Source organism: Poecilia reticulata, linkage group LG14 (assembly GCF_000633615.1).
Source record: "Poecilia reticulata strain Guanapo linkage group LG14, Guppy_female_1.0+MT, whole genome shotgun sequence".
In the NCBI taxonomy this organism is placed as follows: domain Eukaryota; kingdom Metazoa; phylum Chordata; class Actinopteri; order Cyprinodontiformes; family Poeciliidae; genus Poecilia; species Poecilia reticulata.
In genome coordinates this window covers 5431424-5446050 of record NC_024344.1, presented here as the reverse complement: position 1 = coordinate 5446050, position 14627 = coordinate 5431424, and the positions used below count along the sequence as shown (strand labels likewise).

The 14627-nt window shown below is 39.1% G+C and overlaps 2 protein-coding genes across 5 annotated transcripts in view; both read right to left on the bottom strand.

Moving 5' to 3' along the window:
• The window catches only part of dclk1a (doublecortin-like kinase 1a), a 47130-nt gene extending 40620 nt beyond the window's left edge, over positions 1-6510 (bottom strand). The window contains exons 1-3 of one of the 3 annotated variants that reach the window (XM_008427297.2): positions 6240-6510; positions 5351-5743; positions 3348-3697 (exon numbers count right to left, since the gene is read on the bottom strand). In XM_008427297.2, coding sequence (XP_008425519.1) covers positions 3348-3697; positions 5351-5708 — 708 coding nt within the window. In that variant the 5' untranslated portion in view covers positions 5709-5743; positions 6240-6510. The remainder of the gene's footprint in view (positions 1-3347; positions 3698-5350; positions 5744-6239) is intronic. The other 2 variants (XM_008427299.2, XM_008427300.2) reach the window with 2 other exon arrangements.
• A 1896-nt stretch (positions 6511-8406) lies between these two features.
• Positions 8407-13997, bottom strand: ccdc169 (coiled-coil domain containing 169). Of its 2 annotated transcripts, XM_017308613.1 has the most exons (9): positions 13834-13997; positions 13678-13760; positions 12703-12813; positions 12270-12310; positions 12177-12179; positions 11548-11646; positions 11150-11203; positions 10973-11049; positions 8407-10372 (listed from the first exon to the last, which is right to left on the bottom strand). In XM_017308613.1, exons 1-9 carry the CDS (start codon positions 13908-13910, stop codon positions 10186-10188), a joined length of 732 nt encoding a protein of 243 aa, XP_017164102.1. In that variant the 5' UTR covers positions 13911-13997; the 3' UTR covers positions 8407-10185. The 2 variants fall into 2 exon arrangements, with proteins under 2 accessions (XP_017164102.1, XP_008425518.1); XM_008427296.2 differs by lacking the exon at positions 12177-12179 and having other exon boundaries at positions 13834-13996.
• Between the last annotated feature and the right edge of the window lie 630 nt (positions 13998-14627).

Here is a 14627-nt window from a genome sequence, read left to right as displayed (position 1 = left end):
AATAAGAATAACCTAAAAACTGTGATGTGCCTTTGCATTCTGCCCTTGTAGCTAAAATTTTGTCAGGTTAGACAGAAATTGCCCATTGTAGTTCTAGCTACTTGAAGCACCATAAATCATATTTTATCATCAAACAAACTGTAAAAAAAATAAAGCACCAAGATCTTACAACATCACAGTAAATATAAAGGTTTTATTATTAGGAAACTGAATATGGTCATAGGTATAGAGCCATCTGGAGCCACTGTAAGTGATTTATTGCTTTGCCACTCTACAATCCTAACAAGGCTTAATAAATGCCACTGACAGAATGATTGCACATGAAATAATAATGAAGAACATCAACTTTAAATACAAAAATATACCTGAAAAGTGTACCGCAGCCAAAACACATCTAACAATCCCTATATAACAGAGTGCATGCAAACCTGATGCCCTCTGTTTCTGGCCTCATTACAGGGTTAATGAAAGTAAGAGGCTCAAGCTCCTTTGCAGTTCTGTTGGGACTCGACGTTACTGGCAGACAGGCCCAGAAACCTACTTTTGTGCAAGCTCACTGACTGACGTGGTTCAGCTCATGAAAGAAGTCCATACATATAGAGAAACACATTCTCATAAATATGCTTGTGGTTGCACAAACCCAGACACGCATTTCATTTAGCTTCTAAAGCAAAGTCATCCTGATACTTACACTTGACTAACATGCATACAAAATAACAAAATTTTCATGAGTTCACTCTATAGTATTCAGGTCTTCTGCAAGATTTTCTTGTGTAGACAAAATGACTTGGAAATAAGTTCTGGAACAGTTCATTCATCTATTCAAATCCTGCGTTTCATTTTGTCTCCCACAGCCCACTTTCCAGTTTTTCAAACTACGTCACGCACCAACCAGAGGCCAAACATAGAAGGAAAGATGGAAATGAGGAGCTGGATTTGCACTCAGCCCAGCCCTGCCAATTTAGCAGTGAGCGTGTTACCATGCCTACATGTTCAATCAATACCATGTCTAAAAATAGCACACCACAACAGCCTCATTTCCAATCACAGAGGGATGAACGGAGCAACAGTAGTACTTATTGTGTAATCTCCAAGAAAACTGCTCGTTAGTGGGTATTATGCAAATGTGGTGAGTTTAATCCCCAACAGAAGGTTTCTCTAGGAAAACCTGATCCTCAGATTTCATTGGCTGGTACTAGAATCTAATTGGAGTCAGGATCCTGCTGAGCTAACAGCGTAACATTAAACAGACAGAGATGAAATGACATGAAAGTAAGAGCTTACTAAAAGCGTCACTGAGCATAAAAAGATCCTAGAGCAAAGAGCGTTTCCATGAGCATGATTCACTAATTGGTCATTTACAACCCAATTCTTGCCATACAACACAAAATGTCAAGAAGCCCAACACAGTCTGTTTCAAGAATAATGCTGCTGACAGGATGACAGCAGCTCAGTGTCATTAAACTCAGTAACTTGGAGCTGTAGCATCACCTAAAAAGAGGCAGACAGAGAAATGGGGAGCAGACAAAAATACAGAGAAAAAATGCTGATGCATGAGACAGGTGGCATGAATCCAAGCAGGAAAAAAAAATATGAAAGAATAAAACGCCAACATGCTGGGGGAGACAACGTGTTCTTCCTTTGCTTATGGATACACACAAACATCAACATGTGCTTGAAAGAAGGCTTGTTTGACATGATTCAGATGCAGTGCAGACCCAGTTCTCATTTTAGCAATGCAGTAAGGAAAACATGCATCGTTCTGAGACAGTAGGAGCTGAATTGGTGGGTGGACTGTTTTTTCGACGCCGATTTATTTTTGTGTTTAGAGACAATGATCTGCACACATCGCTGCAGCGTGGGAACGACTCCATTCATGGATTTCTTTCAACATTACCTCCTCTTGACCTCTGCGTCACTCGTTCTGTTCACAGCTCTGACTGTAAATTTAGATGTATCCATAAAATTGGAGGTGTGGAATGAAAAATGAAAGAGTACTCATTAAATATCTAGACATTCTGAAGTCTTAATTCCGCTCTTCAAGCAGCAGCCAGTGGACTAACTCTTTCTGCAGATATGCAACAAGCTCCGATGAAGAATCAAACAGCAGTTTAAAAACTTTGCCTTGTTTCAGTTTTCAACCCCATTGTCAGTTCAAACAGCAAACCAATGATGCCTCCAAAATTTAAAAGAGCATAAAGGTGAATAATTTAAATATAATTTCTCCTGAATACATCTTGTGAACTTCTGTCTTGCCTTTAACTCAACTCAGTAGCAACTGGTATTCCAGAAGCTGTACCACCTTATCATCCCCACGCGTTTGATTTACACAATTTCCTGAGCAACAGGCAGCAAGAAGTGTGGATGTGCTCAACCCAGTCCGCTGCCTTCACTATCAGTACCAGAGCACCACAGTGTCTGTGTTTAATCCATTCCTAAATACATTCTACAAAAACAACAGCATCAGCTCACCACTCAGCAAACCTTTTCTAAAAATACTCACAGTACAACACAGCCATCCTGTCCCTATTCAATACAAGGCAAGTTTATTTATAGATCACCATTCATACACAAGGCAATCCAAAGTGCCTTAAAATACATCAAATGAATAGCAGAAAGAAAATAACACAGCATTAGCAAAGCAAAGACGCATAAAATGTTAAAATAGAGATATTAAAGTCATAAAAAACTAATGCCATGAACTGTTTGTCAAACACTTAGAGCTAATGCTGCTGCAAACAGAAAATGTTTTCCGTTCTAACACAATAAAACTAAGTAAACACAGTAACTCTGTCATGGACTACCATGCTACTATTTTATACTTGTGCTTCATATCAGAAAAGCTCGTACACAAATTACAATGGGCAACTAGGGTAGGGAGGAACTAACTATAAGAAGTACAATTGGATTCAACCACATCTCCTGCTCTGACCATTAACATTGGAGCACCACAGGGCTGTGTGCTTGGTCCATTATAAAACACTCTCTACACACATGACATCATCAGCCCGACAACCAGCAAAAACTAACAAGCTGTTTTGTCAACAAAGTTTTTATTGTAAACTAGACAAAACTCACCAACACAAGCGTTTCCCACAATTTCACTAGAACAGGACTTCATCCATTTACTCAAAGAACTTCTAGTTGTACTGCCTTCTCTGTTAAACACATGTGAAAAACAATTCCTCCAAGGGACAATAAAGTAAAAGTTCATTGTTATCTCTAGATGATATATCTCACTAAATAATATGTATTACCATGAGATGCTTAAAGACAAATGTCTCCTGGGTGCAAGGCACAAGGAATATTAGGGCAAGTGTATTAATCTTTAAATACTGCAAACTCACCAGTTTGCCCTCCAACGTGTAGATTTTCTTCACCACCCCAGAGTCGAGCTTGATGGCATCAGTGATATCGGTTAGAACCTGCTCATAGGAGTGTGCCGTTTTCTTATTCAGCAAGATCCTCACGGCTTTGCGGGGCTTAACTCCACTTCGAACCACCGTTACTAGCTTTGGACGGATGAAGTCCTTGCCTTCGCGGCCGTCTGAGGCACAAGCTTTGGCACAGCTCAGGGACGGAGGCCCACGGGATGAAGAGGACGAGGCCTTGACATTCACTGACCAGTTGGGGTTTACGTTTTTTGTGTAATCCAGCTTTTTGTAGGCCTCAATGGAGCTGCAGACGTAGCTTTCACCTGTTAAAGAGACAAACATTTGGAAAAAGACGAAACATGAAAAAGTGAGTTTAATTTCAACAACTGATCTTCTTATTTCACTTCTCCTGACATTTTAGCACTGACAGCCATGAGAGAGAAATTATCCTGAAATGATCCCGAGAAAAATAATCTGACTTGAAACAAAGGGTACATCTGTTTGGACATATGGGCATCAAATGCATGACACACTTTGGTTTTAACAGATTTTTTATGAAGCACAGCCCACAAAAAAAGCCTAATTTATAACCATTGGGTAAATCCTAAATTTTTAATAAAGAATGACCAAGTAGTGTGCAGAATAGCAAAATGGTTTAATATTGCAATAAGCCAGTAAATTTAATCACTGTCAGTATTTTAGCCAATGCATCAAAGATAATAAGAAATAGGCCAAATAACAAGATCTTCTTTATTTTATGTAATAGCTCCAATACAGTGAAACAGCGGCATTTTTACTCAGGTTTTTATACTGTGAAATTCCCATTCAAGCCTGTGTCTAAGTGAATGTCCCCGTTACGTTAGCCTCATGTAAAGTTTATCAGGAAAGGGAGCTGGACAAGCTCAGATTTCTCGGAGGCTCACTGTCATGAAGAGTTTCCTCCTTACGAAAGAATGAGAGATGTTTTAGATTATTTAGTGTAAAACTGACTCCCAAACAGATGCAGAGCCATCCTGACTCATACACAAACTCAGCCACAACTTGAGGCCCTGGAAAAAGAGCTGCTGAATTCTCACACATTTTTGAGCTCAGAAGTTTTTTGTGCTGTTGTTTTTGTAATTTGTATTCAAGTTTATGAAGAATTAGGCAACTTTAAGTTCTCTATATTGTTTTTCACATAGCAAATTAATAGGAATTTGACTTTTTTTATGATGTTATATAAATTAAAATGACAATTTAGAAAATTATTATTCAATTATTAATTTAAATAAATAAATTATACCTAAAACAGTTTTACGGTTCGATACATGTAATTAAAGTCATTATTAATGATAGCGATTAACAATTTAGAGGAATATTTTTAAGCTAGTGTCAGATGTAATGCACTATCTGCTATGAGTTTCATTAATTAACATAATATTCTCTGTAGATAATGTAAGCACTAAAAGGTCCGTCCCTCCTTCCCCGTTCAAATTAAATGAAATGTTGTCCACTGAAAATGGCAACCACAATCAGAAAAGAAACATCTGAACTTTGACATTCTAGAACACTTTATCCTGAAGAGTCCATGTTGACTGGACACTTTCCAAGCTCAAATAACTGAGATGATTGTTATGTTTAGGGAGCCCTATTAAATCTTGTGCCGGCTCTGAAAGTGCAATAAAACATCATTACCCACTAGCGGAACAAGTCAGTGTCGGGCCGGGGGGCGGGCCAATCACCGGGCACCAGCTGCTGATGCATGTGCATCAGCGGCTGGGGGGTGGGAGACGAAACTGAAACTGTTGACTTTAACATTAAATACACCTTTCTCAACAGGTGATGGCGCACTTTTTCCGTCTATAATCAGACATTTAAGCGACTTGAAACCATTGAAACCATTCCTCCCTCCCTCCAGACCCGGGCCCCTATCCGGCCAGGTTCGGGGGAGGCAGCCGCCCCCCCTGCCCCCCTTATATCTCCGCCCCTGTTATTACCTTCTACCAGCTGATCAATACTAGCGATCTTCTTGCCGTCCAGGGTGTAGATAGTTCGGACCCCCTGAGGCAAGTTGACGTTGTCGGACAAAGAGCGGGTCAGGTCGGCCAGCAGCGCGTCAAAGGTCCGGAACCTATCTGAGGAGATGGCGTACACAATCCCGTTGAAGTAGCGGTCCCCGTTGCGGTAGAAGCGAACTTTCTTGGCCCTCTTCTCGGCACTCAGAGTCTTCAGGGTCCTGGTCCGGTACAGGCTGCAGTGGGCGCTGTGCGTGGGGCTAGGCACCCCGTTCATCTTAGCGTTGGACCGGCCGTGCCTCTGACCTTTGTCCCGATCGTCGAAATGCTCCAGCTCCATTTCGCTGCCTAAGCTGACGAGTACGGCTGTACTGTCTGGGGGGAACAAAAAAAAAAGGGGGGAGAGGGAAGAGGGCTGTGATGGAAACTTTTCACTGCAGAGGAAATCGGGGAAATAAAAACAAACAACAAAGGTGCGAAATAAAGCCAGAAGAGGCGAACTGAGCAGCCAGCCGGTGTCTGCCGCCGGTGCGCTGTCTCAAAATAACCCACTAATGACGGATTAAGTGCTGTTAAGCAGGGAGTGGACAGGGTGCTTCATGACGTCCATCCCCGTGGGTCTGAGGGTGCGTCTGAGTTGGATGAAGAGCGACAGTCACGAATCGATTTAACTTATTAATATTAATAAATACTCAGAAGCTGCGCGCTCAGCAGGACAAACATCAGCCTCATCCATCTCCTAAATCACATTACCCACAACATCATGCACACTAGCAGCATGTTTACGTCACGATTACACAACTTGGAGCAAAGTATGGAAAAGTCAATTTAGAGAAATGACCAATCACTTTTTGCGCACTGACAGACTTACCAACGCGAGCAATTAACGCTTCTGTCACTGTGACCTCCAGTCTGAGCTGATGCGCTACTTCCAGGCAGATGCGAAAAGAAAACGCTGGAGTTCAGCGGGCTTGTCGCAGTTAGGATGGTGGCAGTGTCCTTTGTTGTCCGGTTGATATGCTCCGCCGGGCAACACAAAACGTGTGTATAATCAAGAGGCAGTGACTGGTTTGAAAATTGACTGGGTAGCAGCTGCTTACCCTCCCATTCTCTCCTCCAGCCACCCCCTCTCTCTTTCTCTTTCTCTCCTCCCCACTCCCACATCTTCACGTCACTCAGTCGTGATTTCCATTCGGCGCCCGCGCCCCCTCATTTCCATGCGAACTCACACTACACACTCGTGGAAGGGGATGCAACTGATCGTGTCCCCCTCGCCAGCCAGCCAGCCATCCCCGGGGACGTTGGGGGGAGTCACTTACTTTCAGTCAAAAGCATACCCTGACAAGAAACTGTGTTCAATTAAACAAATAAATTGTTCTGTATTAAATAAATTACAAAATACAGTTTTCAACAGAAGATCTCATTCATAAAGTGAGTAATTGTTTTAAAATCCAACCTAATAATTTGTGGGGGAAAAAATAATTAAATAACTTGCGCCATCCTTGACAGCAACAACTGCCATCAAGAATTTGGCATAACTGGCAATGATTTTATTTTTTATGTTTTACATTGCTGGCTCACTCTTTCTGTAGACTTATTTTATTCAAACTCACTGAAAGATTTTTAAGAATTCATATTAATTTATTTCACAAACACATCAGTCCTCTGATGGACTAGAAGAATGACAGTCAATTAAACCAACATCTTCAGTAAAATGCTGATCAAAATATTCAGTTAGGTTAGAAAAAAAGTTGCTAATGTTGCTAGAATTTAGTCTGTTATTGAACAATATATATCCATTGTTTATTGTTTTCTATTGTTTTCTAACAATAGACAGAAAATTGTTGTTAAATGCTCAATGTTATTCTATATTTTACGTATTTACTGTGTAGATGTGCAAATCCAGATACTGTTGGTTATATGCGATTCATTTCCCATATGAAATGATTGGACGCGACAGCATGTTACTGCTGTAACACGAACATTTTTGGAAAAAGCTCAGAGCTGAGCGATGTAGAGGACATATCTAATCTTTTCCTGACATAGCAGGAGAAGTCTCATTCAGTAGGAAAAGATGGAAGCAACTGACCTACATGAAAACCTCCAGAGATTCGCTCATTCACTGGATTCTGACGAACATCCTGATAAACCGTGCTGTCACACCGCTATGCTGTATGTGTGCTGCACTAGACCTGTGCCACAAGGCTAAACGATGCAGCCAGTCTTACATTATACATCTTCATATTTATAAGATAAATAAATCAATCAAGATATTTAAGTAGTGTGATTGAGTTATACCTCCTGGGAATTCTTTGATAGGGACTCTTTCCTTCCCCCCTCGAGTTGTGCGTAAATGTATTTGTTGGTGTGACCGTGACAGACCGTGTACAGTCTTCTCTTTTTGGGGACAAACTCACAGGGACACAGTGTGCGTCACAAACTAAGACCCGACAAGGTGCTCCTGTCTAAATTAATCCTGAAGAAGCAGGACGCACACAGCATGGGGCACACTGACTTAAAATGAAGGCAAAAGATGGAGCTCAGTTAATGAAATGGTTTTCAGTGTTGGGTTTGTGACATCACTTAGGGTTGCTTTTAACAAATGTACAGTGACTAGTTCTTATTTAGGAATTACACAAAACAAATCCCAAAAATGACAACATGCCGGTTCCAATCCCAGCCTGTCCTTAGGCAAGACTCTTCACCCACCTTGAGTGCTGGTGGTGCCCCAGGGCAGCTGTGGCTACTGTCTAGTAGCTTGCCATCATCGGTGTGTGAATGGATGAAAGACTAAAATGTAGTGTGAAGTGCTGTGGGGTCTTCTGGATTTGATAAAGCGCTATACAAGTTTATCATTTCCACTCCTAAAATCAACATGGATCTGGAACGGAATGTCAAAACATAGCAAATGTAAAAATGATCTGTCATAACTCAATATTCAGATCCGACATCTCTGGCTAAAAATAAACATCAAAATGTTTAACAAATAAATACATTTTTGAAGAACAAAATACAATAATTCTGAGTTGATTTAGCCCTTTGCTGCATCACTGTTTTATTTCAATGCGAAAATTGAAATGATCCCTCACACTTCTTCTCAAACACAAAGTTGTGAAAACGCTTCTGGCAGTTTTACAGAACACTACTTCATCTCACAGGGATAGTTGCTTTTTGTCTCAACACCCACACATATAAAGATGGTCAGTGGGTAGGATGGGGGCGACTGCTTGCTCTGTGTCTCAACTACACAGAGTGATTGGTGGATACGGTTCTGCTTACGTAATGTGTGTCGTAGGTGGCGTTTAAAAAAAGTATTGTAAAAGAAATGTCAAACTCAGCAGGCTCCCAACACATATCAGCTCAATTCACCAGTTTCAAACCTTATACTCACATTTCACCAGGTTTTCTGCGTGTAAGAGAATCAAATTAGATCAGATTCAAAATATATTTATGCATACAAATACTACAAAAATATTGCAACATTTTACTTCATAAGTGCATTTGATAATATTTATTATGCATCAGCACTTTTATTTTTATTTTAACTGTCTCAAATATATCGATCAATCAAGTTTATTTGCCTAGCACATTTCAGCAGCAAGGCAGATCAAAGTGCTTAATATATCATTAATCACTGACATCATAAATCGTCATCTTATGGAATACTTTAAAGAGGAATGAAATACGTTAGTCTAAAATGTGTTTATTCTGAGAATTTGAATATTGACAATTCTACAAAAACTGATCAGAATTGTCAGTTTGGAAACAATATTAAAAACAAAAGATGTAATTTGAAATAGCATTAGAGTATTTTAATGAGTTAAGTAAAAGCAACAAAAACATGGAACTACTTAAACATTTCAAAGGGACCCGAGAATGAAGGGTCAAAGTATTATTAGCTGAATGGAGATCTAACTGTATCAAAAGTCTATAAAATTTAAAAGCAGGGTTTCCTGATGTAATTTAGATTTATTTTACGTCAATTAACTGAAGGGAAATGTTGAGAGAAAAAAGAAAAGAGAATTAAAAGAAGGAATCCTTAATTCCATTAACTTCCAGCACCAGAATCACCATAAACTAATAGGTAGAGCCTTACTTTACATCAGAAAAGGTTGTTTATTTTCTCTGAACAAATTTGTTTTTGCTCTGGTTGCATGAGCTCTTCTTTTATTGTCTTGAATAGAAGATGGCTGTAGTCACTGTAGTCCTTTCTATCCTGAAAGCTCACTACAAACATCCTGGTTTCTGGATTTAGAACCGAGCTGGTAACAGAGCAAACACTAATCGTGTTTAGTGAACAGGGTTTCAGGTGCATGAATTAGAAGAAATTAAAGTAAAAGCTTAGTTTTGGGTCCTTCATGACTCAGTGGCAGAGCAGGTGACCCAAAGTAGAGACGGTCATCGTCCTCAACTTGAATGTCCCGATGCAAACTCTGTCATTGAAGTTTTCAGAAACATTTAGTTCCAAGACACCAGGCAACTAGTCAGGCAACTAGTCAGTGAGTTTTGAAGTTTTGCTACTTCAAAACTCAGTAGAGTTTTGAAGTAGCAGAATAAGCTCATTCTTAAGTCACGATGTAAGACTTTTGCAAATGTCTTGGTAAAAGAGTGAAATATCTGCCTGTTTGTGCAAGAAAAGTCTGATTTCTGATGGTTCATACCTCTATATAAGTACATTTGAATAAGTATTTAAATCATTATACAATCAAACTTCGAGAAAATAAATAAAAGCCTAAACAAAAAAACGGACAGAAATGTACAAGGATAATCACCCCCAATAAAAGAACCCTGCAAATATCCATGGGAACAGATTTTGGTTAAGGATTATGTTTTCCCCGATGCTTCAGAGTGGGTAACCTGCTTTCCCTTTGGGATTTCTTCTTCATTCCTCTCTCTGTTGTTGAATCACCACCTCCTCCTCCGCCTTCATTCAGACGTTCTGTTAATCCCTCCTCCGTTCCTTTGTTAGAACCAGCTTGTGCTTTCCTACAGACGCCTTTTCCTCTGTGTGTCCAAAACAAAAATAAAAAAGTAATGCCATGTGAATGAACACCTGTCGGGATAAATTATCCCTAAAAAGCAAAATTGCAGGAAATAATTAAAAAACAAAATTATGTTACTCTCTTAATTATTTATTCATCTAAATTGTGATTCCTACATTTTGACTGTGAAGTAAATTAAAATTATTTTAAAGTAAAACTAGAAAAAAATGTAAAGATTGTCTGAAATCAGTTAACACTGATTTTAGAGAAGATATTGTTTTTTAATGCATATTCATTTGTATTAAAGGTGGTGGGTATTACGTAAATTTTTTTTCTTTTAGACGTATATGTTATAATTTTATTCCCTCATCAAAAACATACCTGGAGAGTTGCTTTGATTCTGTCACGCATGTTTTAGAAATCCTTCAATCTCCTACAGGGTGCCCACTGATGGTACAACTGATTATAACATACTTACTTGATTTTGTTGTGAAATACTAGGTACGTGGAAAATACATAATATCTCCCCATTAAATAATCCACTGTCACAAAATTACCTGAATTCAAAACTGCCACTAGTAAACATTAAGATTTTGTTGATCAGATGTGGGATGTTACAAACCTGATCTGTTTGCTCTCTGCTGCCCTCTGTCGCTGGTTGGCATACTGCCGTCTCTGCGGCTCACGGACAGAAGACAACTGCAGGCGATAAATACATAAAACATGGTGACTGCATGTAAACTTCTGACCTTCCTTGCAGAAACAGCCAAGAAGGGAAATGTTATTTTTAAATGCTCACCATAGCTATTTCTGTAAGATATGCCCGCCTTTCATCATTGGTTTTATGGAATGCCTGAGAAGTGAAAGAAATAGAAAACCATGCAGTCACTTCATGGGTACAACCCTTACTGTGTCAGTGGTAATGGGCAACAGATTAGGGATTACTGGTCACAAATGCTGAGTGCTAAGCCTGTATTTAACCGATACCTTCCAGTTATTTTAGTAGAACAATAAACAAAGAAATAAATTTGTTACCAATTAGGATTTTTTTTGTATCTGAAATCACTACTTTGTGGGGAATAAAAACCCTAAAGCTTCGTTTCTAACACACAATGACAAAAGTAAACCAACAGACACTCTGATGCCTATAAACCTTTTAAAACCCCTCGTTGTCTACATGAACAATGGGGCCCAGACCTTTCCCTCCTGTTCCATTTGAAGATGGCAGTTCTTCAGCTGATTATGGAGGTCAGTTTTCTCCTCAGTCAGGACTGTTAGGTGTTCTTTAAGCATTTCCTGTGAGGAAGAGTTGAAATTACTCTTGTGTCATTCTGGCGAAGACTAATTACCCGGTGGAATACAGGACGTTCAAACAAATGTGCAAATAGTTCATGTTGACAACAAAAGTACAAAAATGGATGAGACTCATAAATTATTCAGTCACAATTTGTAATGATAATCCAAATTCATCTCCGTTGTTCAGTCTATGCTAATATCTACTGTTTGTAGTCACTTCTTGGACACGCTAATGAGCATCTGTTAGTTTATGCCTTTAGGCTCACAGGCACCAGGGTGGTTAAGCTTTATTGTGCAACCTTTCAGTGTCACATGTATTGGTGTGTATGTGTGTGTTGAAGCATTGTAATTAGACTGCATTACTCTCCCATGGTTGTTAATCCCGTGATTACAGAGCTGTGATTAAACTCTGGTTTTTGCAGCCTGTATCAGAGGAAGGAAAGCAGCTGACATCACAACACTTGCTGTTTTGTATAAATTCATTCTCTGTCTCTAGCGCTCTCTGCTGGTGTGTGTGGTTCTTTGCATACTTTCTGTGGACAGAATGACCATAGGTTTTAGAAAATAATAATAAAATCTATGCAAAAATTTAAGGCCAATAAATGAAACAAAAGTCAACTCACCAGTCCCATGTCTTCATATAATCGGATAAAAGCCAATCGATCTGGGGAAAAAAGGGCAAGTGTGAGTTTGTTGTTGTGATCACAATGTAAACTTGTAAATGCAGGTGGGCAAATAACAGCAAAAAATTACTTTTTACACATGCACACACATAGAGGGGTTTACTTGAATATAGGGCACGCAGTAACATCTCAATATTTGTGTCACTCATTTAAGAAAGTGAACCATTTGTTACAAAGGCTCGACTATCTTCTAAAAAGAGGGTGGTCGATGGTCATTACTAAAGAAGATGGTTGCATATGTGTAACTGCATAATCCAGTTGAAAGATTTTATTATGTCTGTTCTAATCATGAATTCCCTTAAAAGTAAGTAGTTTCAAAACATGCAGTGAAATACCAGTAGGGTCGTAATATTAAAAGAAACTGAAGCCTCACCGACGGGGTTTCCTTTGATGCTCTCCAGCCTCTGCTGAATGTGTGAAATCTGTCTCTCCAGCTGTCCATTTAGTTCTACTTGTGTCTCAAACCTCGTCTTCCACTCATTACCTGATGATAGCCAACAAAAACAGACAAGTCACGAGAGAAAGCTTACATTTCCACATAGTTACCTCTGAAAAAATTGGAATACTGGGAAAAAGTTCAATAAGTTTGTCCTCCTTTTAAGAAAGTAGATTCATTATGTAGAGAGAAATATTTCAAGCCTTCATGTGTATTGATTCTGATTATCACTGCTTATAGATAATGAAAACTCACCATTGAGTCTGGGTTAATTAAAAAGAGGAACAATTTAAACGGAAATGACAAGTTTATAAATGGATGTTCATTTCTATGGACTCAATAGTTGATATTGAGTCCATCAATCAGTCTTGTCAAGATTGTCTCTCCACTCTTCATCAAGACTCTGGGGCACCAATTTTCAAATTAAATGCAAACTTTACATTCATCTACAAAGAGGACTTTGAACCAGAGCCGGAGTAATTTGACACAAGGATTTTTACATCAAATGTAGATCTTCATTTACTCTTGCCTCAGTGCACTCTTTGTGAAGCTCCCCCAAATTGTTTAATGGATTTTGCTTAATAATCCTTTCAAGACTATCTCTGCTACTGGGATAACACACATTTTCCTTCTGCTCAACTTTCTATGAAAACCGCAATCTGTGAGCAACCAACTTTTTTTTAGAAATGATCTTTTGTGTCTTGTCCTCCTTGTAGTGGATGTCAAAGACAATCTGATGCCCATGTTTGTGCAGTTTACTGCTCAGGGAACCTTTGCAGGTGTTTTGAGTTAATTGTCTGATTAGGGTGCGACATGCACGAGTTTCAAAATATTATACAAAAATTACAGGAAATAAATGCTTGAAATATTTTAACTCAACGTACAAATAATTTACTGAGACGAAGTTTTTACCTTCCCCGTCAACACTACGTAGTCTTTCTTGCAGTTCTGCCACAGTACATCGCAGGTCGCACACAGATCCTATGAGCATCTCTCTGCAACCAAAGATTGAAGCCTTAACGTTTTCCGTCTGAGAAGCTTTATTTTCTCAAGGACGGGGACACTCACTTCAGCTCTCTTTCTTCTTCGATTTCTACTTGCAGCCGTGCCAAGTCATACTTACGGTTGTCGTTCGCTTTAGCCATTTTTCCGAAAATTTACTGCAGGCAAGTTTGTAGTTCATGGTATCCATGGAAACCAACATTTCCGGTTTTCTGCAAAATACTGTTCCCTTGTGAACATGTGTCCCCCCTGTGTCGGGAGTGCGTACTGCAGCCAGAGAGGCCAGTTCCGATCATTTTCACGGCGCCTCTGATCGATTTCTCGATCAGAGGCGAGGTCTGGAATAACCTCTGTAACATGAAATTTTAGAAATGGCTTTTGACTTTGTTTTCCAGATTCTCATGAATTTATGTAAATTAGGACATGTATTTCTTTTTACTTTAACCTGATTATTTTTGGTTTTATCAATGTTATTTCAACTTGGGTTGTCTTTGACTTAAAGAATTGATTTGATCTCAAACATTTAATTATGACAAAAACAGAATAAATCTGGCAAGTATGTTTAATAACGGCTCTTTGAGTTAATTGTCTGATTAGACAATTAACTAATCTATTTCTATTTTCGATTAGAAATAAAATTTAATATACCACTGAATCAACCAAAGCTGTTTAGAGAAAAGGTTTGTCTGACAAAACAGAAAATGGGCCAAACTTCAATAGCACTTTTAAAAATCATGACCACTCAAAGCAGATTCACAAACATTCATACACAAATACAAAGATTGGTAGGCAGCTTGAGGTGAAGTGCCTTGCCTCCGGGTACATCGACATGTGACCGGAGGAAGCTGAAAACAAGCCCA

Bases quoted from the DNA above. Each gene is read 5' to 3' on its own strand.
- ccdc169 (XM_017308613.1), bottom strand. From the start codon at position 13,910: ATGGCTAAAGCGAACGACAACCGTAAGTATGACTTGGCACGGCTGCAA. The intron at 13,761-13,833 runs GTGAGTGTCCCC...CTTTGGTTGCAG, and splicing joins GAAGAAGAAAGAGAGCTGAA to AGAGATGCTCATAGGATCTG. The intron at 10,373-10,972 runs GTTTGTAACATC...TTGGACACACAG, and splicing joins GCAGAGAGCAAACAGATCAG to AGGAAAAGGCGTCTGTAGGA.